The sequence below is a fragment of the Peromyscus californicus genome, unplaced genomic scaffold, assembly GCF_007827085.1.
Source record: "Peromyscus californicus insignis strain IS unplaced genomic scaffold, ASM782708v3 Scaffold_6__1_contigs__length_162567912, whole genome shotgun sequence".
NCBI lineage: Eukaryota > Metazoa > Chordata > Mammalia > Rodentia > Cricetidae > Peromyscus > Peromyscus californicus.
In genome coordinates this window covers 135,178,225-135,201,288 of record NW_026294584.1, presented here as the reverse complement: position 1 = coordinate 135,201,288, position 23,064 = coordinate 135,178,225, and the positions used below count along the sequence as shown (strand labels likewise).

The 23,064-nt window shown below is 48.3% G+C and overlaps 1 protein-coding gene across 1 annotated transcript in view; it reads left to right on the top strand.

Moving 5' to 3' along the window:
- Positions 1 to 23,064, top strand: part of B4galnt3 (beta-1,4-N-acetyl-galactosaminyltransferase 3) — a 111,933-nt gene that overhangs the window by 71,039 nt on the left and 17,830 nt on the right. The window contains exons 2-10 of the mRNA XM_052720327.1: positions 3,835 to 3,938; positions 5,730 to 5,807; positions 13,035 to 13,130; positions 13,784 to 13,874; positions 14,164 to 14,264; positions 14,666 to 14,733; positions 16,181 to 16,259; positions 16,383 to 16,449; positions 22,469 to 22,612. Coding sequence (XP_052576287.1) covers positions 3,835 to 3,938; positions 5,730 to 5,807; positions 13,035 to 13,130; positions 13,784 to 13,874; positions 14,164 to 14,264; positions 14,666 to 14,733; positions 16,181 to 16,259; positions 16,383 to 16,449; positions 22,469 to 22,612 — 828 coding nt within the window. The remainder of the gene's footprint in view (positions 1 to 3,834; positions 3,939 to 5,729; positions 5,808 to 13,034; positions 13,131 to 13,783; positions 13,875 to 14,163; positions 14,265 to 14,665; positions 14,734 to 16,180; positions 16,260 to 16,382; positions 16,450 to 22,468; positions 22,613 to 23,064) is intronic.

The window sequence follows — 23,064 nt, the reverse complement described above, 5'->3', positions numbered from 1 at the left end:
GAAGAAAGCAAGGTTAAAGAGATAGAGTGACTTACTCAAGCTGTTACAGCTGGAAGGGGCATGTATACTTGGACCTGTCACTCAAAGCCCGAAGACTACACTGTTGACCATCCAAATCTCATATCTCAGAACCGTGTAGACATACCTGTGACCTGCAGGTGAGGGCCTGGTTAGGTTTAATTTTACTGAGTTTCCTGTCTTTTCCTCAATAGAACTATCCTTGGCCACAGAGAGAGTCTTCAGTTAAAAAGGAATAGAACTGGTGTCAATGACAGTTCTTCACTTAGTATAGACCTGAGTTCAGTTCTGAGTACAGCCAGGAAGCCAGGGGTTTAGAGCTAATAAGTGGATTAAGGCAGCCAGTCAATGCTCGATTAAAAGAAGAGACATCAAGAGCATTGTAGCCAAATTCGCCCAACAGGACTCCTCTAAAAAAAGGGGGTTGGGGCTGGAAAGATGGCTCAGTAATTTAGAGCAGTTGCTGTGCAATCATGGAAACCAGCGTTCAGATCCCAGGACCCATGTAATAAGCTGGACACCCTGCACATGTGCAGGGGGACTGAGAAGGAGCATGGCTGGGGCTTACTGGCTTTCGGTCTAGATAAGAAAACATGAACCTCGGGTTCATGGAGAGACCTGTCCTCAGAGGGAGTAGGTATAGAGTGAATGAAGGGCATTCCCAGTGCCTTCTGGTCTCCATGATGCATAACACACACAGACACACACACACACACACACACACACACACACACACACACACACACACACACACAGTGTGAGGGGCTCATTTTTTGAGATTTTTTTTTTAAAGTATGTGTCTGTTCATGTGCCCTTGGAGGCCAGAAGTCCTCATAACTGTAAGTGTGACTGCATCTCTGTGTAGTAACCTGCTGCAGGCCACAGGAATATATCATAAGAACTCAGCTGGTTATGGCAAAGTCACTACCTAGAGGGATTAGGGAATTCCTCCAGAGGAAGCCAAATCCCAAGGAGTTTTTGGTGTTACTTGGCTTGTTATATATCAGCTGTATTCTGTTATGAAAATCATGTGTGCCTTCATAGTTTTCCCAATTGACTTTTCCCTAAGAAGGACTAACAGTGTGGACTGATCACCCTCTGAACATACACATTCCAGGTATTTGGAGAACAGCCTCGGGGAAAGGCTTTCTCTGGAATCAAATTATCTCCCTTAGCCACTTTCAAGGACTACAGGAAACACCGCCCAGGTGGGCCCCAACTTCCGAGGACTAACAATGATAACAGTCCACATGCAAGTCTCCTGACTTATGGTAAATTCCACAAGGAGACACCGCCTGGGAGATGTGGACATTAAGTAATAGCTTTACACAATTTAGCTCGGACCCTCCCTTTATATACCAGGACTTCCAGGGCACAAAGTGGGAGAAGAGAAAAGAGAATGGAAGAACTAGATGGGTAAGAACTTGAGAGGAACAAACTGAGATGGGGAAGAACTAGATTGAAGGGCTAGAAGAGAGGACTAGAGGAACGAGATGGAAGATGAGGAAGAGCCAGATGGGGAAGAACAAGATGAGGAAGAGCCAGATGGGGAAGAACAAGATGAGGAAGAGCCAGATGAGAGAGAAGGAGATGGGAGAGGAGCTGATAGGGGAAAGAACTAGATAGATGAGAACCTAGAAGGGACAGAGCTAGATGAAGGAATTAAGATAGAACCTAGAGGGGGCAGTAGATAAATATAGAGAAATCAGGCAAGAAAGGAGCTAGACATGAGAGCAGAATAGAAGCTGTGCAGAGAGAGAACTATCACAGAATAATAAAGTGTATGAACTAAGGAGTCTCATGTACATAGATTCATTTCTTTTCATCAAAGATTAATTATCAGCTGGTTGTAGATTCTTCCCGGACCCTGGGAGGGGGACTATCGAGGGGCTGGACCCCCCAAGTCCCCGATAGTAACCCAAGGCCCAGATCCATAGCTAAAATCTCTGACTCCAGGACTCCTCTAAGCTCTGCTAAAGAGTGGCCACGGGAGAGCGTAAATGATGACAGACATTGGCTTGGAAGGGCTATCTTCTCTAATCTTGGGTGACAAATATATCCGTGGCTCAGAACTCCAAGCTCCTCTTTCCCCTTCTGTAAGTTGAGAATGATGGCCTCTGACCTGACTCCAGCATCTTTAAAGGCTCACATGATGCCACGCCTCTGAGATGCTTTCTCAACACAAGCCCCGTAAGAAAAGTCCAGTCCCCCAGGGCATGCTCCAGTCTGTGACTCCGTGCCCACCCCTCCAAGCATCAGCACTTAAGGCACGAGGTGAGGTCTACCTTCTGTGTGGTCCACTACTTGTACTCTGTGACTGTTTTTGTTTTGCTGGGACTTGGTCTTGCTGTGTATCCCAGGCTGGTTTAATCCTGCCTTAGTTCCCTTAGACTTTTGATGTGTTCTAGGCATCTGCCACCACACTTAGCTGTTTATTCTGGTTTTATTTAGTTAGCTATGTCCCTGTTGGTGCTCACATAGGGATCCCGTGACACTTCTGCCTTCTGCCAACTGTTGATTCCCAAGGGGGAGGGGGATGACTGCCAAACTCCTTTTACGTGGAGTTTTTTTTCCCAAGTGGTGCATCCACCCTACTCCTCCTGAGAGTGCCTGTGTTGTGCCTGCATGAACTCCAAGCCGAGATGCAGCCCAGCCCCACCAGGGCAATCTTAATGAAGCAGCCCACTCCGGTTCTCAGCTTAGCCTTGTTCCTGTTCGTTCTGTGACTCTAGAGCAGTCATTTCATCAGCCTTGGTCCCCATTTTATTTTGTATTTTTTTTTTCCTCTGAGACAGGGTTTCTCTGTGTAGCCCTGGCTGTCCTGGAACTCACTCCGTAGACCAGGCTGGCCTTGAACTCAGAGATTCACTTGTCTCTGCCTCCTGAGTGTTGGGACTAAAGGCGTGGACCGGTAGCACCGGCCTGGCTTTAAGGACTTTTGTTGTTGTTGTTGTTGTTTTTCCCATTTTTTGGACCTGGAGTGAGGATGGAGTGAACTTAAGAACTGGTCTGATGGTTCGCAGCTCTGATTTATGGCCTACAGTGTTGTAGGTTCACTTATTTGAAGCCCGGCTGATCTCTTCATTGTTGAGAAGGCATGGCTTCCAGTGAGTCACAGACTGACCTGGGCCCTGACTCTTCCTGCCTCACCCCCTTGCAGCCCCTCACCTCTGCCTCTTCGTTTGTGAGCATGCTTGCTTGCACATCAGCAGTTTCCTGTCCCCTCCCTCCCACCATGGTCTGTCTTTTGGTCTCCTCAGATGCATGTGAGCTAACCTGTTCCAGAGCACACGTCCGTGAGTCACAGATAGCCTTCAGATCAGATCAGGGCTAGCTAGTCCTGTAAGTTTGCTTGACAAAAACCAAGTCCCTGGTTCACTCTTTCCTGCCCCCTTCAACTCTAGTTCTATCCAGCAATCCCATGGTTAATGACCAGAGAGAAGTGTGCCCTTTACCCCCTCCCCATCCCTGGCTGCTGCCCTGGAAATGGCCTTTGCCACCATTTCTTGACTGGGCCTCTTGTGAGAAATCACTCACTCTGTGCAATTGGGTAAGAATCATGCTGTAGTAGGTCCCCACAGTGTGTGACAGTAGCTGAGTTCACCAGGCAGTTTCTTCTCTGAGGTCTTTCCCACTCTCTGCCCTGTGGACTATGGCTAAATTTGCATCTGCCCCTGCCTCGCCCACTTCATGCCTACCTTGTGAGGTGGGGTGAGGAGAAGAGAAGCAATTCCCTCTCATCTCTGCCTCCCTAACCTTACAGACTTACAGGCTCCTGAATTTAGTTGACCTTGTTTTTCTCTTTCCCTTTCCTAGGATACGGCAGCTGGAGAGAACTGGCCAAGGCCCTGGCCAACAGGAACATCCCCGCTGTTGATCCAAATCTCCAATTCTATCATCCCCAGAGGCTGAGCCTCAAGGTATGCGGCAGGTCCAACCTTCCTTCCAGCCTCCTGCTGCTGGATCAGCCGGACCTTCAATTACCCTCAGTTGCTCCATGGCCTTAAGGGAAATCTTCTCTGTGGTATATGCAGAGGGGAGAGAGCTGGGAGAACCCCAGTCTAGCCTCTAAGAAGTTCTAGATGATCACAGCTATCTATTTGCCTCCCTCAAAGCCAGTGGTCCTCAACCTTCCTCATGCTGAGACCCTTTAATACAGTTAGTTCCTCATGTCGTGGTGACCCCAGCCATAAAATTATTTTGTTGCTACTTCATAACTGTAATTTTGCTACTTTTACGAATCGTATTGTGAATGTCTGATATCTGCTATGTGACCCTTGTGAAAGGGTCATTCCATCCCCAGGGATTGTGACCTACAGGTTGAGAACCATTGCTCAAAGCCTCAGTGGGCCTAGTTGTCTTGTTTCTGCTTTTACAACATTGTCTAAACTATCTGTGAGCTGTTTCAGGCATGTGGCCCCCATCTCAAGACAACACATCCTAAAAGCTAGGCTTAGAGGTAGAGCCTTTGCCTAGCTTATGTGAGGTTCTGGATTTCATATTTCATCCCTCTCTTTCTTCCTCTCCCTCTCTCTCTCCCTCTCCTTCTCCCTCTCCCTCTCCCTCTCCCTCTCCCTCTCCCTCTCTCTCTCTCTCTCTCTCTCTCTCTCTCTCTCTCTCTCTCTCTCTCTCTCTCACACACACACACACACACACACACACACACACAGAGCGTTTTCTGCCTATTAACCAGCATATCTATCTTGGAGACAGGACTGTATCTGATGAATAGCCGGAGGTGGTAAAGTAAACCAGTGCACTTCCCTGCAAACAGTTAGGGTGTAGTTTGTCATGGAACATTTCCTTATAGTGCTATCAGGTGGTAGATTAGGGAAACTAAGGGCCATTCCAGTTTGGAATCCCACCCCTGCAACAGTTGAGCCAAAAACAGACATGGATCCTCAAATCCAGGCAAGACCAAAGTAAATCTATAGACATGTATATCGTAGCGAGGACTTGGGGTGTCTTTGTCTCCTGTTTGTTGAGACCAGTGACAAATCTAGATAGCACTTGGGGTAGGGGGTGTTGGAAGAATAAGAAGTCACAGTTCCTGTCCCAAGTGGGTCCAGGGTCAGTTTTTTTTTTCTCATGGAGCAGGTTGAAGAAATTCAGGGATGTAAACAGACCTCAGGAGTGCATGTTGACAAGCCTGAGATATTCTTGGGGATATGATGTAAATAATGAATGAAAGAATCTCTCTCTATTTTTTAAAAAAGTTATTTATTATACAGCGTTCTGTCTGCATGTATTTCTGCAGGCCAGAAGAAGGCACCAGATTTCATTACAGATGGTTGTGAGCCACCATGTGGTTGCTGGGAATTGAACTCAGGACCTCTGGAAGAATAGCCAGTGCTCTTAACCTCTGAGCCATCTCTCCAGCCCCCTGAATGCTGACAAGGTTCCTCAGAGCAGGGACTGTGTCCCAGGACCCCCTACTTCCCCAGGAGCATCTTCAAGGAGCCCCGAATGCTGTCCTATCTCCAATTTTTTTTTTTTTTTTTTTTTTTTTGGTTTTTCGAGACAGGGTTTCTCTGTGTAGCTTTGTGCCTTTTCCTGGAACTCACTTGGTAGTCCAGGCTGGCCTCGAACTCACAGAGATCTGCCTGGCTCTGCCTCCCGAGTACCTGGGATTAAAGGCGTGTGCCACCACCGCCCGGCCGATCTCCAATTTTTAGCAATGTACTCACCAAGTTCATTCTTTGTTCTGATAGGACCAAGAAATTTCCCAAAGTAGGAGTAGGAACAGTAGCTACCTAAAGTGGAACAAGCCCGTCCCATGGCTTTCTGAGGTAAGGAACTCTACTGATCCTGGTCTTTCAAGAAGCTTAAACCGATGAAACACAGAGATCTCAGAAAACTCTCTTGTGATTATTGCTGTACTAAAATGTTTCCCTCTAGGCTCATTAGATTTTTCTCCATTAGAGAGCACAAGCATTTGCTCCATTAGAGAGCACAAGCATTTGCTGCAGGCCTGGTGGGTGCCGAGCTCTGCATATCAACTCACTACAGCTATCTTGCTCCTGTAAGGTAGTGTCACTGCGTTAACTCAGCTTTCTGTCACGATAGCAAATGCCTGGCACAGTGGACTCCAGTTTGGCTCACAGTTTCAGGGATTTTCGGTCATGGTTCTTTGGGCCTGTTGCTTTGGGCCTTTGTAGCCCAGCACATCGAGGTAGAGCTAGAGGAGGATTATCCTAGCTTCAGGATGCCTGGAATAAATAAAGAGGGGAAGGGGCCGGCCCTAATACCCCTCCAACAGCAGGACCTGTTTCCTTTAGGCTCTATCTCTTAAAGTTTCCACCTATCCACAATAACACTGCACCCTGTGGGCATTTCAGGGGCGTTGTAGATCCAAACAGTAACAGTTATTATGCTTATTTTATAGGTGGGAAAGCAGTATCTGGGGAAGTTACATGACTTTCACGGCCTTGCCAATCCCAAGTCTTAAAGATAACAACTTCCCCAGGAGTGCTCTCTCAAACCATGAAGTTCTATAAGATATTCCAGGAAGAAAGGAATTCATTGTTAAATAAACTTTAAAAAAAAAAAAAACCAAACAAACTAAAAACCCACTTTGCAGGACAACTGTTCTTGGAAATTCACATTAGCATATGAAAGATTCTGAGAAGTCCTGGGGAAATCTGTTTAGCCTGGTTTAGCTCAGCATGTCCCAAATTTATTTGCCCCTGAATTACCTTTTCCGTGAGTGCCTGTTAATATTCTGAACTACCAATGTTCTAAAGGAACATGCATTAGGAATCTGCTTCAGAAAGCAGTTATTATGGGACCAAAAATCACAACCAGGTGTACTGGCACAGCCGAGCAATCACTTGAGCCTGCACAGAAAAGAAGCAGCCTGTCTCTTTACAAAATCCCAGCCATCATGATGCTATTTACTAATAGGCATTGATAGTATTTTCTTTCTTTTCTTTTTTTTGGTGAGCATGTACAAGTTACCTTGAGTACATGCTTGTATCAGAACTGTGGAATAGCGCAGTGCTTTGGGGAATCATATTTTACAGTGTGTTTAGAACCCAGGGTCTCCCTCTTGGAGCCTGTGGTAGAGACTACTTCTCTTAGCTGTGCGGTGTGGGCCGGTCTATTGTCTTTATTGTTCCTATTACAGATAGATCTTGCAGCTTGGGTGGTTTTGTTTACAACCCACCCACTCAAGGGCAAGAGAAAAAGAGACAGTGTTAGCTCCTCTGCTCTATGAGACTGCCTCTTTTTAAAGCCCAAAGTGAGGATGGATTACAGTGCTGGCATAGTTGTTCTAGGTGACATCATCAGGCAGTGGAGATAGTATGCTGAGTCTTGCTTTAAAGATCGGTTGGTCCTGGTGATCTAGCCTTCTCTCTAAGGGCAGCTTGGTTCATTTTTCTTTTCTGTCTTTTTTTTTTTTTTTTTTTTTTGAGACAGGGTTTCTCTGTGTAACAACTCTGGCTGTCTTGGAACTCACTCTGTAGACCAGGCTGGCCTTGAACTCATAGAAATCCATCAGCCTCTGCCTCCCGAGTGCTGGGACTAAAGGTGTGTGCCACCATCCCCGACTTGTTTATTTTTGAGACAAGGCTGGCTTTGAACTCACTGTATAGTTGAGAATGACTTTGAACTCCTCCTAATCCTGTGCCTTCACCTCCCAAGTGCTAGGATTACAGGCGTGTGCCTCCACCTTTAGCCATGTTCTCATTTGTGTTCGTTCTCTCTCTCTCTCTCTCTCTCTCTCTCTCTCTCTCTCTCTCTCTCTCTCTCTCTCTCATTTTGGGGATAGGGTCTCTCAGGCTAGCCTGAAATTTATGACCCTCCAGCCACAGCTTCCTGAATGCTGAGATTATAGGCATGTGCCATCACCATATCTGTCCTGGAATTGACTTTTTTTTTTTTTTTTTTTTTTGAGAAAAAGAGGTCTTAGCTGGCCTGGAACTCACAGAGCCAGGCTCTGTCTACCGAGCACTGCGTTTAATGGCATGTGCCACCACACCTGGCCAGGATTGACCTTTTTAAAGAAATAATTGGTATCTTAGTACATTTGTGTGACCTTTTAGTGGTAAAATGACTGAATTCCATGGATTTCATCTTTAAACATTAAAAGATTTAAAATCCTCAATCTCTATAGACCTTTAGGGAATCTTTGATTTCCCAAGGAGATGAGTAGCATCCACTCCAGCCCAGCTTCCTGTCCCTCCCATTATGGGGACTTCTGTGTGCCCAGCTCAGTGGCTCTCAGATTAGGGTACTCACCCCTTTGTAGTCAGTGTGTCCGAGAAGTTGCAGAGTTAGTGGAGAGCCTTGTCCTAAGTGAACAAGGACTAAAAGTCGAGACATTTCTTTGTTTCCCGATCTCAGGCTTTGCCTGTCTGCTCTGAGGCCAGAGTCATTTGAAGAGGCAGCAGCCTTAGCTGCTGTCCTTGGTGTGAGAGAGGACTAAGCGGATTGGACAGCTGGGTGCATGGAGTAGCTGTCTTAAAACTTCCATGTCCGCTAGCAAACTCCAGTGCCAGCCAGTTCATCTGTTGGTCGGTGTGCAGGTCTGTTGGTACACTCTGTCTACCTGGTCTACCCCCAAAACAAAAATAATTACAAGCGAGAAGCTTGGTGAACATGGCTGACCTAAGCAAGTCACAGTGTTCATGTTACTATACAACTTCGGTAGGCGATGCTTCTCGCCTGTGGATAGGCCTGGGCCATAGACTCAAGGTTTTTGATGTATTTTTGTTTCCAGGACTTAATCCAGAGCCCCACACATTGATTCAGGATTTTTTGTCTTTTTTTTTTTCCCCTGTTCCTTTGTTTTCGGTTTTTGAGACATGAAGCCTAAAGCCGCTTAGAGCTTATATATTAGCTCAAGATAACCTAGAACCCACGGCGATTCCTCAGGGTTGTAGGCTTGTATCACCGCACTCAGCTTGTTACTATTTCTGGGGGAGGGGGGTCGGCGGGGGCAGAAGACAACTTTCAGGAATCAGTTCTCACCTTCCACCTTATAGAGGCAGGGTCTCTTGTTTCTGCTGCACAGTGTGTTCTAGGCTAGCTCTGGGCGATTCTCCCATCTCACAGTAGGACTGCTGGGATTGCAGACTTGGTCCACCGCACCCAGCTTTTTATGTGGTTGAAGATGGAGCTCAGGGTGTTGGATTGTGGGGCAAGCACTTTACCACTAAAGCATCTCCCTGGCCCTTGTCACTGCAGGTGGATTGCTCTGGGTTTGAGAATAGCCTAGGCTACATGTTGAGCCCTCGTCTCAAAAACAAAACCGAACAACAGAAATGTCATTGAGATCTAGTTCATGTTCCTTACAAGTCACTCACAGTGTGCAATCCAGTAGCTTTCGGTATATGAATAGAGTTGTGCGTCATCAGGACTTTCTGACTCAGTCACTCAGTGGTAGAGCATTTGCTTGAAATTTGTGAGGCCTTAGATACAATTCATAGTGCCACTAAATAAATAAATAAGGAAACCAGGGCTGGGGATATAGATTGGTTGATAGAGTACTTGCCTAGCATGGACAGAGCTCCTGGGTTCAGTCTGCAGCACTGTATAAACTGTCCCTCTGTCCCTCTGCAACAGCTCCAGACACAGGTGACACCATTTTACACTTCTCAAGTCTTGGTCTTTGATTTGAGCTCTGTGTGTGTGTGTGTGTGTGTGTGTGTGTGTGTGTGTGTGTGTGTGTGTGTGTGTCTGTCTGTCTGTCTGTCTGTCTGTCTCCCTCTCTCTCCCTCCCCCTCCGTCTTCTCCCCAGGGAAGTGCTGTACACTGAGCTGCACTCCACCCTCCTTAATCTTTCGCATTCACCGGTAGGAAGCACTCGGGCAGAATGTATTGCTCTGAATTCAGCTTCTACAAGCATCTGTTCATTCAGATAATTCAGATTCGCGGGGACACAGGGGAAGGAGCTCTTAGCTCTTCCCAGGGCAGACACAGAGGGCCTCACAAGTGTCTGAGAAAACTTTTGAAGAATAAATAGGAGCCTGCCATGTAGGGAAATAAAAACAGGGCTTGATCAGGAACCAATATTTGGGAAAGCGTGGGAAGTCGAGAGTTGGATGGTTTTGGGCAAAGGCTGGAAGTTAGATGTGGGTAGGTAGGGCAGGGAGGGTGTGGTGTGTGGTGAGGGCTGGGCAGGCAGGTCAGTCGTAAAGATCACAGTGAGGTTTTATTCTGCAGCCACCTCAGGGTTTCAGCCACAGAGTGACTTGCTCTGTCACACCAGCTGAGCTGCTTCAGAACAGTCCTGAAGGCCATAAGGGGACTCAGTGCAGGAGAGACACTGTCATGCTGTGAGGCCGACAGAGGTGGGGTGTTGGAAGGGCTGGCAGTGGGGCAGGCCTTACTCTATTAAATACTCCCTTTGCCCCTCCATCTCCACAGGGTAATTGCTGTGTGTTCTCAGAGAGTCACTTCCTGAGCCCCGATATCCTCCCTTCTAAAAGACAATCCAGTAGGTACATTTTCCACTACAGCTAACTGCAGGTTCCAGACCATCCCAACTAAAGCTTGGAGGAAGCTCTCCCCTTCCTGGCCTTCTGCCTATGCTAGAAAGGGAGAGGGGCCGCAGCCGAGGCTGGTGTGCCAGAGTGCCACATCCTTGCTAGTTCAAAGTCCCTAAAATGGGGTTGGGGATTTAGCTCAGTGGTAGAGCGCTTGCCTAGCAAGCACAAGGCCCTGGGTTCGGTCCTCAGCTAAAAAAAAAGAAAAAACAACAAAGTCCCTAAAATGGAGTAACACAAATTCTGGTGTAGTTGTCAATCTGGGTCTGGGGAGGAAGACAGTGTCTGCAGGTCTCCAAGACACCCCCACAGCCAGAGGTTGGGGACAAAGGTCTGAGACTCAGCCAAATGCTGGGTGAGGTCTACCCCAAAGAAAGGGTTAATTCTCTCATTCACTGTTGGTCTGCCCTGCTGGCTCTCCATAGCACCTCAGGCTGCCATGGCCAAGCTAGATAGCCTGGGGAGAAGCTGTGAGGGGGTGGTGTCTACCTGCCCTCAGGCCAAAGCTGCTTTCCTGCCAAGCCCATTCTCATGCTGAGGTTGGCGTCCTAGCTCCAGGCTTCACAGGAACACCTCCGTGGTGGCTGTGTTCACCCTCTAGTCCCCTGCTCTTCCGGGGACCAGAGCTCTCTGACCTGGAGGTCTCCTGGGGAGGGCCAAGAGGCAGACCACTTGGAGGAGACAACTGAATCTTTTCAGCTGGACTTGAGGAATTTCCTCAAGCAGCATAATGCCCCCATTCTTCTCTTCCTCGAAGTCGCAACCCGCCTCCCACCTACCAGCCCACACATTTTCTCACCCCCCCCAGCCCCCCACTTGCATTCCAGTGAGTGATGGCTACTTCCCAAGGTCCTCCATACCAAGTGCTGACCCAGCTAATGCACTTAAGGGTTAGAGAGTGACAAGCTGGGCTCTGTCTTCAGGGTCCAGAGTGGGACAGTGTCCGTGAAGCCTAGCCTGTCATTGCAGCCTGACTTAGACCCTCAGCATGCCTGTAGAGCACTTCCCCCGTGCCTACACCCCTTTCAAAAAAGGATTGTGTGTGTGTGGGGGTGTACATGTGTGCTGGTGCCTGACAACCTCTGGTGTCAACCACCTTGAGTTTTGAGATAAGATCTCATTGGCCTGGGGCTCGCCCATTTAGGACTGGCCTGGCCAGAGAGCTCTAGGGGGCCTCCTGTCTCTCCCCTGCCTGTGTTAGAATTCCAGTGACTTCTGGGGATGGAGCTCAGGCCCTTGTGCCTGTGTGGAAAGCACTATATTAACTGAGCCATCCTCCCAACACCCCATCCTGCATCACTGCACAGAGGACCCAGAAGGAGTCCTTCAGTCTGGGTGCCTCTTCCAACCACTCCTGCCCACTTTTTTCTTAAGAGTGACTCAGATTTTGGATCTGACAAGCTCCAGTTGGGGGTAGGGAGCAGGGCAGGACCTGTTTGTGTGTGTGGATGGGGCACCACGTGGAGTGTGCTCAGCTCTGGTAAACGGCTGTGAAAGGAACTGGATGGGAGTAATGTGGAACTGTGGGTCAGCTGGGACCATATCCCCGCTTCTCTTCCCTTCCTAAACAGGGTCCCTCCACTCGCCTGGAGTGTGGCTGCCTTCTGCGAGAGCCTCTGCTCCAGGCCTAGGCCTGCCCCCCTCCGATGCCACAGCAGAGAGGGACAGAGAAAGGGCAGACACTTCTGCTTCTGCCAATGTAGTGCTGCCAAGAGCCTGTGGGCTGCAGGAGGCCCCTGGTGCTGCACAGCCTGGGGGGGGGGGGGGAGGCAGAGACCTCCATAGTCTTCCTCAGTTGCTTCCCCCAGCCAGAGTGTGAAGACCACTGTGTAGATAAGACTTCCTGACAGGCAGAATGCTGCAGGGCCTTCCATGAGGAGCAGGGGAGGCGTGGTGGGCAAGCCCTTGGCTGGAACCTAGCCAAGGCCCTCCTACTTCCCCCTGCCACCTCTGCCATTTTGCCACGGCTGTTATGCCCCTCTCCCGCGCCTGCGGGATACAAGGCAGCTCCCTTCCTGCCTGGAAGGAATGAGGAGTGTGTTGTGTGTATGTGTAGGCATGTGTGCATATATGACCCCATCCTTAGAGTCAGGCCACGGGGCTGGTGGTAGCTTTCCCTCGGGACACACGTGCCTGAGATACCCAACTCACAAAGAGGAAAGGATCGCTTTGGCTCACGGTTCCAGAGGTTTAATCCTAGGCTCGCTTGGCCCAGCTGCTTTGGGCTTCTGGCACTTAGTACATCATGGTGGCAAAGGACTAGAAAATCAAATAAGACAGAAAGTAGCTGGGATCCCAATATCCCCTTCAGGGGCACATCCCAGTGACCTAATTGTCCCCTGCAATGTCTCCACCTCCTAAAGTTTCCACCATCTCCCAGTAGCACCCCACACAGGCTGGGAGCCCAGCCTTCCATAGACTATGCAAGAAGCACTGCCCATCTGCTTGCTCTGCCCTGGAACTCCCCTCGCAGGGCAGAGTACAGGCTGCTCGGCTCACTCACTGTCCCTTCTCTGCTCCGCACAGTTCCGGGGCCATGCCAACCTGCATGTGTTTGAAGACTGGTGTGGCAGCTCCATCCAACAGCTCAGGAGGAACCTGCACTTCCCGCTGTACCCCCATGTAAGTGCCTGTGGGGGTGTCTGCTCACCATCCCCAGATCATCTGTGTCTCCTCCATCTCATCCTCCCCATGCCTCCTTCCCGGCCCCTTCTCAGTCCATTACAGTCTATATCATTCCCCTGTTCTCTCGGGCCCCGCCCCCTCTTCCTCTCTTGAGAGTATCTTTCTTGTCTTCTCCTTCCTAAGCCTCTCGCCACCTGCCGTTCTATAGCGTTTCTGTTTAGGCTCTCTTGGTATTTATCCAGGGCCAGCCTGTACAGATGTTCAAGTTGTGCATCATGCAGGGTCGCCTGGACCAAGAGCTGAGTGGGACCTGACACTTGAATGCCACACACCACGCCACACCCCTAGTCTCTTATCTCCTGTTCCCCTCCTGGTCTTCCCACCAGCCCTGAGAGGCTCAAACTCAAATTCCTTAAATTCTTCTTCCTGCTGGGCGGTGGTGGTGCACGCCTTTAATCCCAGCACTCGGGAGGCAGAGGCAGGCGGATCTCTGTGAGTTTGAGGCTAGCCTGGTCTACAGAGTGAGTTCCAGGAAAGGCACAAAGCTACACAGAGAAACCCTGTCTCGAAAAACAAAAAACAAAAAACAAAAAAACCCAAAATTCTTCTTCCTGATTCTGAGTAACAACAGTTCATCTTTCTCGACATAGATCCGTACAACCCTGAGGAAGCTGGCTGTGTCCCCCAAGTGGACCAACTATGGTCTCCGCATATTTGGCTACCTGCACCCTTTTACCGATGGTGAGGCAGCCCCAAAGCCTCATCCTTCTTCCTGCTCTTGAGTTCTTCAGGGAGGTCCTGGAAACACGCCCGAACTAGGAAATACACCTGCAGTGAGCCCCTGTTAGCCCATCATCAAGGGAGAGGGCTTCATATTGCTACCCCAGAATGTAGAGGTTCCCCATCCCCCATGTAAAGGTGGGAGGCAGTAAGGCACTATAAGTGAAGGGAATTAATGCCCAGGCATAATGTAGACTTTCAGCCCTGGTGCCAAGGCCCTCCTTGACCCAGATACTCTGCCGTTGCCCAGGGAAGATCCAGTTTGCCATCGCTGCAGATGACAACGCCGAATTCTGGCTGAGTCGTGATGACCAGGTCTCAGGCCTTCAGCTGCTGGCCAGTGTGGGCAAGGTAGGGTCAGCTTGGCCCCTGGAGGCAGTCAGTCATGTGCTATAGGAGACCATTGGGAGCCTCTTTGACCATTAGCATCGCTGATGTGAAGAAGAGACAGAAACCGCACACGCTGCCCCTCAGCTCTGCCCTATTCTGCAGAGGGCATGCGAGATGTGGGCAGAGTGGGGGCCCAGCCACACACGTCTTTTGGGGCCCACTGTCCCTTAGCCCCATGCTGAAGATTGATGCTGGGCTGATTGCCTGTGGGAAGGCTCCCTTCCACCAGTGGGGGCAGCGTGTGTTGGCCAGCCACCCTCCCTAACTCCGTCTTCTCTCTCTCTCACCCCTCCTCTCCCTTTCTTCCCCTATCTTCTCTCCTTCCCTCTCCCTCCTTCCCTCCCCTCACCCCACACTTCTAGACAGGAAAGGAATGGACAGCCCCCGGAGAGTTTGGGAAATTTCAGAGTCAAATTTCCAAGCCAGTGAGGTGAGTGGGGAGGGTTACCACCCATACTCTTGTGAGCCCCTTCTGTACCAGGCCTGTCAGTATGAGAGAGCTGGGAGGGCCCCTCCTCACCATCTCCACCAGCTTGCTGCTCAGGGTTACTGTGCCTGAGCGCCCGTCCACATGGTCTGCCTAAACAGAAGCCATCTGCCCTGCCCTTCATTTTATTTTTATTTTTTAGTGAATGAATTTGTTTTTTCTTTTTTGTTTTTTTTCCGAGACAGGGTTGCTCTGTGTAGCTTTGTGCCTTTTCCTGGAACTCACTTGGTAGCCCAGGCTGGCCTCGAACTCACAGAGCTCCATCTGCCTCTGCCTCCCGAGTGCTGGGAGTAAAGGTGTGCGCCACCACTGCCCGGCTCTTTTTCTTTCTTTTTTTTTTTTTTTAGTGAGTGTGTTTTGCCTACACGTGTATGGGTGTGCCATGTGTGGGTCTGGTACCCTCAGAGGACAGAAGGATTATTGGGTCCTCTGGGACTGGTTTTACATGTGGTTGGAAGCTGCCCTGTGGATGCTGGGAACCAAACCCTGGTCCTCGGCAAAACCAGTGCTCAGTCTTAACTTCTAAGCTCCAGCCTCCTTTGTCATTTTAGATGGGGCCACTGAGGCCCAGGGAAGCTTTGTGACTGACGGCAGGCCACACAGATATTGAGTGACACCCAAGAGTAGAAAACAGGTCTCCTTTTTACCCGTTCTTGCCTTCCCGTTTTCTCCAGACCTAGAAATGCTCTCACACATAACGACTGCCTAGTAACCACTAGGGGTTACTCTGGGGTTTGAGAGGGTCCCTACAGGGAACTGGAAGAGTGACTTTGAGGTGATCCTGGAGAAATCAAACCTTTTCCAGCCCGCAGCAGCAGCGGGAATGGCCTTAACAGTTGGGCTGTGAACTTAGTCCAGCCTCAGCCCGCCACCTGGTGGCTGACACAGTCACAGGCGAGGCCATATGCTGGCTGGAAGTTGCCTTGAGCAGACCTAGTTTTCGAGGAGCCCTTGCTGCGGGCCAGCACTAGTGTGAGCATTCTGAGTCCTCTCAGTGGTTGGCACGGACCCTAAAGCAAGGCTGCCTGGTCCAAATTACAACTCCACTGCTTTACTACCTGGGTGACGTTGGGCAAATTACCAAAGAGTATGGTGCCTCCTCCTTACAGCCAAGGAGTGTCCGTCAAAGCAGAGGATGGTCCTGGCGTGCAGCAACTGCTCACTAAGGCCTAACTCTGAGTGCTGTGTCACTGGGTCCCCCAACTGACTTGTGAACCACTTAATCTGGCCCTTGCAGAAAGAAAGCCGAGGTCAGCTGTCAGGGGTAGGTGGGGATAGTTAGATGGCAAGCTCTTGGGAAGAGAAAGGAGCACCAGGGAGCTTTTGGGTGGGAGATGTGGACCGAGGGGACCAGCTGAGGAGAACCCCGTTTCCTGTCTCCTTCTGCCAGCTTGTCGGCCTCCCTCAGGTACTACTTTGAGGTTCTGCACAAGCAGAATGGTGAGGGTACCGACCACGTGGAGGTTGCGGTGAGTGACTGCTTCATCCCACTCCCCTCCACCCCTCCAGCCCCCCACCCCGCCTTTCCCAGCATTCCCTTCCCCATATCTCTTGAACGTTCTCCAACATCTGTGCCCTTCCTCTAATTCTAGTGGAGACGGAATGACCCTGGAGCCAAGTTCACCATCATCGACTCCCCTTCCTTGTCCCTCTTCACAAGTGAGTAGGCTCTGCCTGCCTGGGAGTCCCTGGGGCTCCAGTCAGGAGAATGTGGCCCAGGGTGAGGTTGGAGGGTGGAGATAAAGTTCTGCTTCTTAGAACATGGGTGTGAAGTAGGTCCAGAGAGGATAAGAGCCTGGGGGACCTTACAATTAGGGGTCTTTACTCTCCAGGGTCAGAGGTCTATTTAAGAACATGCTAGACACAGGTGTGGTGGCTTCGGGTTTGTTGGTTTGGTTTTTCAAGACAGGGTTTCTCTGTGTAGCCCTGGCTGTCCTGGAACTTGCTCTGTAGACCAGGCTGGCCTTGAACTCAGAGATCCACCTGCCTCTGTCTAAGTGTTGCCAGCACTAAGGAGGCTGTGGCAGGAGGATCATATATATATTCAAGGCTATCCCATGGGGACTTAAAAATAGACACAAAGCGAGAAAAGGGAGAGTGGGGGCATTCTGGAGGAAATATGTTCAATGTATAATATATGTATGTATGTATGAAGAAAATATAAAAAAGAAAAAGTAATACAAACAAAAAGAACCTGCTAGAACCTCTCTGAGCCCTACCTCCGAAAAATGCCTTTGCCCACCCATGCCTAACATTTTGAATATAACTACAAGGGATTCTGGGACCATGAGGCTCACTGGACGGCAGACTCAGCATGTTATATTTGTATATTTGTGCATACATATATATGTATGTATATGTATGAATGTAACAATAATAATCAAAGACAAAGAGGCTGTCAATTTGAGACTGGAGGTCTTGGGAGGGCCTGAAGGGAGGAACGAATGGGAATGTAATTCTACTTTAATTAAAAATGTATTTTTAGCCAATGGTGGTGTATGCCTTTATTCCCCGCACTTGGATGCAGAGGCAGAAGGATCTCTGTGAATTTGAGGCCAGCCTGGTCTACAGAGTAAGTTCCAGGACAGCCAGGGCTACATAGAGAAATCCTGTCTTGAAAAACTACTACTAGTAGTAGTAGTAATAATAATGATAATAGTAATAAATGTGCTGGGGTGTGGCTTGGTGGTAGAATACTTGCCTAGCACATGCAATACCCTGGTTTCCACCCCCAGTACAGAAAGAGTTAAAATTAAAAATAGCATCTTTAGCTGGGCGGTAGTGGTGCATGCCTTTAATCTCAGCACTTGGGAGGCAGAGGAAGGCAGATCTCTGTGAGTTCAAGGCCAGCCTGGTCTACAAAGCAAGTCCTAAAACAGCCAGAGCTACACAAAGAAATCCTGTCTTGAAAAACAACAAATAGCATCTTTAGGCTTCCATGGCAAGAGTATGGTGAGCAGCAAGTCCTGGGGAAGAACAGGAAAGTGAGATCAGAGAGACAGGAAAGTGAGTGTGCTGAAGGAGAGAAGATGGGGAAGGACCATCTGGGCTCCCAGGAGAGGCCGGAAGTTGTTGTTGGTCAAAGTAAGAGGTGCAGAGCAGAAGGGACAAGCTGTGAGCTGCTGGATGTTAGAGAGGAAGTGGTGTCAGAACCCACAGATTTGGGGGCTGGACAGACGGCTCAGTAGTTAGGGGCACCTGTTGTTCTCTTCAGAGGCGCCATTTTCAATTCCCAGCATCCACCTAGTGTCTTCACAACCATCCTTTCCTCCAGTTCCAGGGACCTGACACCCCCTTCTGGCTTCCACAGGCATTGCACACACATGGTACAGATAGACATGCAGGAAAAACGTTCATAAACATAAAATAAATACATTTAAAAAGTCGAACCAGGCGGTGGTGGCGCACGCCTTTAATCCCAGCACTCAGGAGGCAGAGACAGGCGGATCTCTGTAACTTGGTCTACAGAAGCAAGTTCCAGCCCAGCCAAGGCTACACAGAGAAACCCTCTCTTGAAAACAAAACAAAACAAAAAGAGTAGATAGAATAGTAGATAACATCTGGGGCTGAAGATAGAACCCAGGGGGCAGAAGGAAAAGGCAGGCAGTCAGTTCCCCTGGGGTCTCTCTGGAGCAGAATTTCTTAAACAGTAATCCCTTTTAGCTTGAGAAATCTGCACACAACTCCTGGTGTATGGGTCCATAAAATAGGTATATACACTGAACATTTACTGATAACAAATAATATGGAAATTCATTTTCAATTTTTTAAAAAAAATTATTTATTTATTTAGAAGAGGGCACCAGATCTCACTATAGATGGTTGTAAGCCACCATATGGGTGCTGGGAATTGAACTCAGGACCTCTGGAAGAGCAGCCAGTGCTCTTAACCTCTGAGTCATCTCTCCAGCCCCGGAAATTCATTTTAAAATAATGCTTTTGATATACTGTTTATCAAAGACAAAAGAAAATTTGCGCATCAATGAAATATCTATGCTTTATTTTTACATAAAGAATTAAATCTTGGTTCTGGGGATATGGCTCAGTGGTTAAGAACACTTACTTGTTGCTCTTGCAGAGGACCTAGGTTCAGTCCCCAACACCTACATGGTGGTTCACAGTCATCTTTAACTCCAATTCCAAGGAACCTGATATCCTCTTCTGATCTCTGTAGGCACCAGGCAAGCACATGGAGCACATACATAGATTTGGACAAAACACTCATACACATAAAATAAAATTTAAAAATATAAAATAAGCTTTTTTTTTTTTTTTTTTTTTTTTTAAAAGAGCACTTATGAGCTTGGTGGGTGGTGCACACCTTTGATCCCAGAAATCAGAAGGCAAAGGCAGGTGGATCTCTGTGAGTTCAAGGCCAGCCTGGACTACAAAGCAAGTTCCAGCACAGCCAGGGCTCTTATACAGAGAAACCTTGTCTTGAAAACAACAACAACAACAACAACAACAACAACAAAAAAGAGCTCATATTGCTCTTCAGAGACTGAGTTTAGTTCTCAGCACACACATCAGGTAGGGCTCAGTTAACCTGTCATTACCAGCTCCAAGACTTCTGATGCCTTCTTCTGGCCTTTGCAGGCACCAGCCCATATGGCATATACTCACATAGACAGACATACAAACAAATAAAAATAAGCCTTTGGCTAGATGTGGCGGCACACGCCTTTAATCTCAGCACTCAAGAGCTGGAGGCAGGCAGGTCTCTGTGAGTTCAAGACCTGTTTTGTTTTGTTTAAGATTTATTTATTTATTGTGTATACACTGTTTTGCCTGCATGTATGCCTATACACCAGAAGAGGGCACCAGATTTCACTACAGATGGTTGTGAGCCACCATGTGGTTGCTGGGAATTGAACTCAGGACCTCTGAAAGAGCAGCCAGTGCTCTTAACCTCTGAGCCAGCTCTCCAACCTCCAAGGTCTGGTTTATATAGTGAGTTAAAAGATAGCCAGGGCTACATGGTGAGACCCTGTCTCAAAAAACCAAAAACATTTATTTAAAAGATTAAACTTTGACTGAATATTTGATCTGTAGGATATGGAGCATCTTCCAGTTTATTTCAAGTAATCGATATTGTGTGTGTATGCATGTGTGCATGTGTCCGGGCACACGTGCAGAGGCCAGAGAGGACATCAGGTGCCCTGCTTTATTGCTCTTTAACTTATCCCCGTAAGACAGGGTCTCAGTGAAACTGAAGCTCACTGTTTTGACTAGGCTGGCTGCAAGTGGGCCCCTGGGATCTACCTGTTTTTGCTCCCCAGCACTGGGACTACAGGCTATGCCCAGCTTTGATGTGGGTTCTGAGGTTTAAAGTCATGTTTGTGAAGCAGACATGCTTACTCACAGAGCCCTATCCTCAGCCCCTTGATCAATATTTTAATTTTATAATCACCAGTGCTGAGAGCGCTGCTTTGCATAAATCATTGCTGAGATCACCATTTTCAGAATAAATAAGTGGTACAAACTAGAAGTTATGTTAAGGGCCATCCTGGAAATTCTGTCCTAATTCTAAGCCAAAATTCACTTAACAGCTTTTCAAAATGCTCATGTTTTTGTTTTCTATCATTAATCTGTTACATTTCTATAAGAATGTAAAACTTCATGTGCACATTAAAAACACCATATCATAGCATACAGTAGTCCTGAACCTGAGCCAAGGTGTTTCAGGGATTATTCACTGGCATTGCTAGGTGTGTGGCAAAGTGTAGTCAGAAGATTTCCTGTGTCCCTCCTGGCCCATGGTTGGGACAAATCTCTCACCCACAGTCCCACAGCCTTTTATAAAATAATCACACAGAGGCTTAATATTATTTTTACTTTCTCTTTAAAGACTTTATTTTTTAAAACTACCTGTTTTTTTAAATAATTGCATATGTTCCTTTTTCTCTCTCTTTTAAGCCTACGTACATTTTTACACACATTGTAACCTGTTAAGAGGTTTATTCCATCTGAATCTGACTTATTGTGAATCTATAATGCTTCTCTGACCAGGAGAGATGTTAAATTGTTAAACTGAGTGGCTAATACTGAAGCAGCAGCTGACTCCGCCCATTTCACCTTTTCAACATGGCGGAGGTAATTCACCTCCAGCTCTGGGAGTCATGCTCACCGCTGACTCTGGGAGGCAGTGGGTCCATGCCTCCATCCAGCAGCGTGTAGCCCAGAAACCTCCTTTTTTTTTTTTTTTTTTTTTTTTTTTTCTGTACTAGCAAACGCTAAATCCACCTCACAGTGTGCTGCGTGGCTGGGAGATGCCTCTGTGTAGTGGTGGGAATAGGCCATGCTGCTCTGCTCATGGCGGCTGGTGTCCAGCTCCATCTCACAGGCAGCTGTTAGGAGACAAGTGTCTATGCTACTGCTGGCATGAGACTGTGAGAGGAAGCCTAGTGTGGTGGCTCTGTTTCTGTGTGTTCAGAATCTTAAGCTTTTTTAGGTTTATGTGGATCAATGCCCAATGGTGAGTGCCAAATGTAGTCAGAAAGTTTCTCTGGTCCCGCCAGGCCCCCTCAGTTCCATGATATCAGAAAGTTTCTCTGGTCCCGGCCAGGCCTCCTCAGTCCTATAGCCTGCTTATAAAATAATCACACAGAGGATTAATATTAATTATAATTGCTTGGCCATTAGCTCAGGCTTATTACTGGCTAGCTCTTACACTTAAATTAACCCATAATTCTTATCTATGTTTAGCCATGTGGTTTGGTACCTTTTCTCAGTTCTGCCTTAATGTCTTGCTTCCTCTGTGTCTGGCTGGTGACTCCTGACTAGCCCTTCCTCTTCCCAGAATTCTCCTTGTCTGCTTGCCCTGACTATATTTCCTGCTCCTGGCTCCTGGCCAATCAGCGTTTTATTTATCAACCCATCAGAGCAACACATATTCACAGCATACAGAACAACATCCCACAGCAGCAAAGGCCTCATATTGTATGTTCAGAACAAGACTGATATTGTGTGCTATAACCAGAAACCTTTTACTATTGACACATTTTTTTTTTCAACAACCCCCACTCAGTGACACCACCCCATGTGGGCGCTTGACCACCAGCTTACGCTGCGGGCTGGAGAAGAGAGAGGTGGTGTGAGCAGACTTGAGGCTAAGTCTCAGCTGTGCTCAGCAGTACTGTAGCTAATGGGGCGTGGAGATAAAGGAGGACCACTCCAGTGCTGTGGATGCCTAGGGGAGCCTGGTTCACCATGTTCACATGGTACTCACAGATGGTGTATGAGAGGCTGCCCACGCTAGAGGCTGGAACTAGATTGCATGGGTGGTAACATCTTTCTGTCTTACCAGAGAAGGCCCAGGTTCAAACCCCAGCACTGCCAGGAATACCCAAGAAGTACTACCTGGGCGTACACTAAGTGAAAGTAAATAATATGGCTGAGTGTAGATTTCTGTCAGGTCGGCAGTAAAGCATTTGGGGGAGGAGGTATCTTTTTCTAGTCTATGCAAAATCATGGTGTGTGCTGGCCATGAGATGAAGCAGGCTCAAAAGGAGCCGGCTAAATCCACAAGTGTCTGGGCATCTGAGGGCAGGGGCTCCGCACAGCTCAGACTTTACCTGAAGGAAAAAGAGGCCATGCCTGAACTCTACCCGCCCTGCAGAACACACTCGGTTCTGTAAGGACCTACAGCTTCCCACTGTTCTCTCCTCCCTGGCCACAGATGAGACCATCCTAAGGATGAATGAGGTGGGCCACATCCCACAGACAGCAGCCAGCCACGTAAGCTCCTCCAACACTCTTCCCAGGGATGAGCAGCCCCCAGCTGACATGCTGCGGCCTGACCCTCGGGACACCCTCTATCAAGGTAAGTCTTTGCTCACATTCTGATCACCACGTGGAGGGTCTACACCTGCCAGGTTCTCTGTGTTGATGAAAAGGACTCAGGAGACCTGTCTATGCTACAGTAGCCCCAAAGTCACAAAATCTTTTTCCCCATTTGAAGTGTAAAACATAGCATACATACCAAAATTACAAGAGTGTTTACGTCCAGTTTTATGATCTCACAAATCATTATAGAGTGGACCTTGTCTAACCAACACCCAAGACCAGAAATGGAATTAGATTCAGATGTCATCACACAGTCCTAGATGGCCACAAATGTCAGCCGCTTTATGGATCCCAGCTCTTATCATCCAGTAAGGAATGAACATGTTAGTCTTTCGATGCTGAGGGCTGAGTCTGGGACCTTGAGCTGAGCCTGTGCTCTACCCCGGAGCGCATCCCCAGCTGGTCATGTCTACATTTTAAAAGCTGACG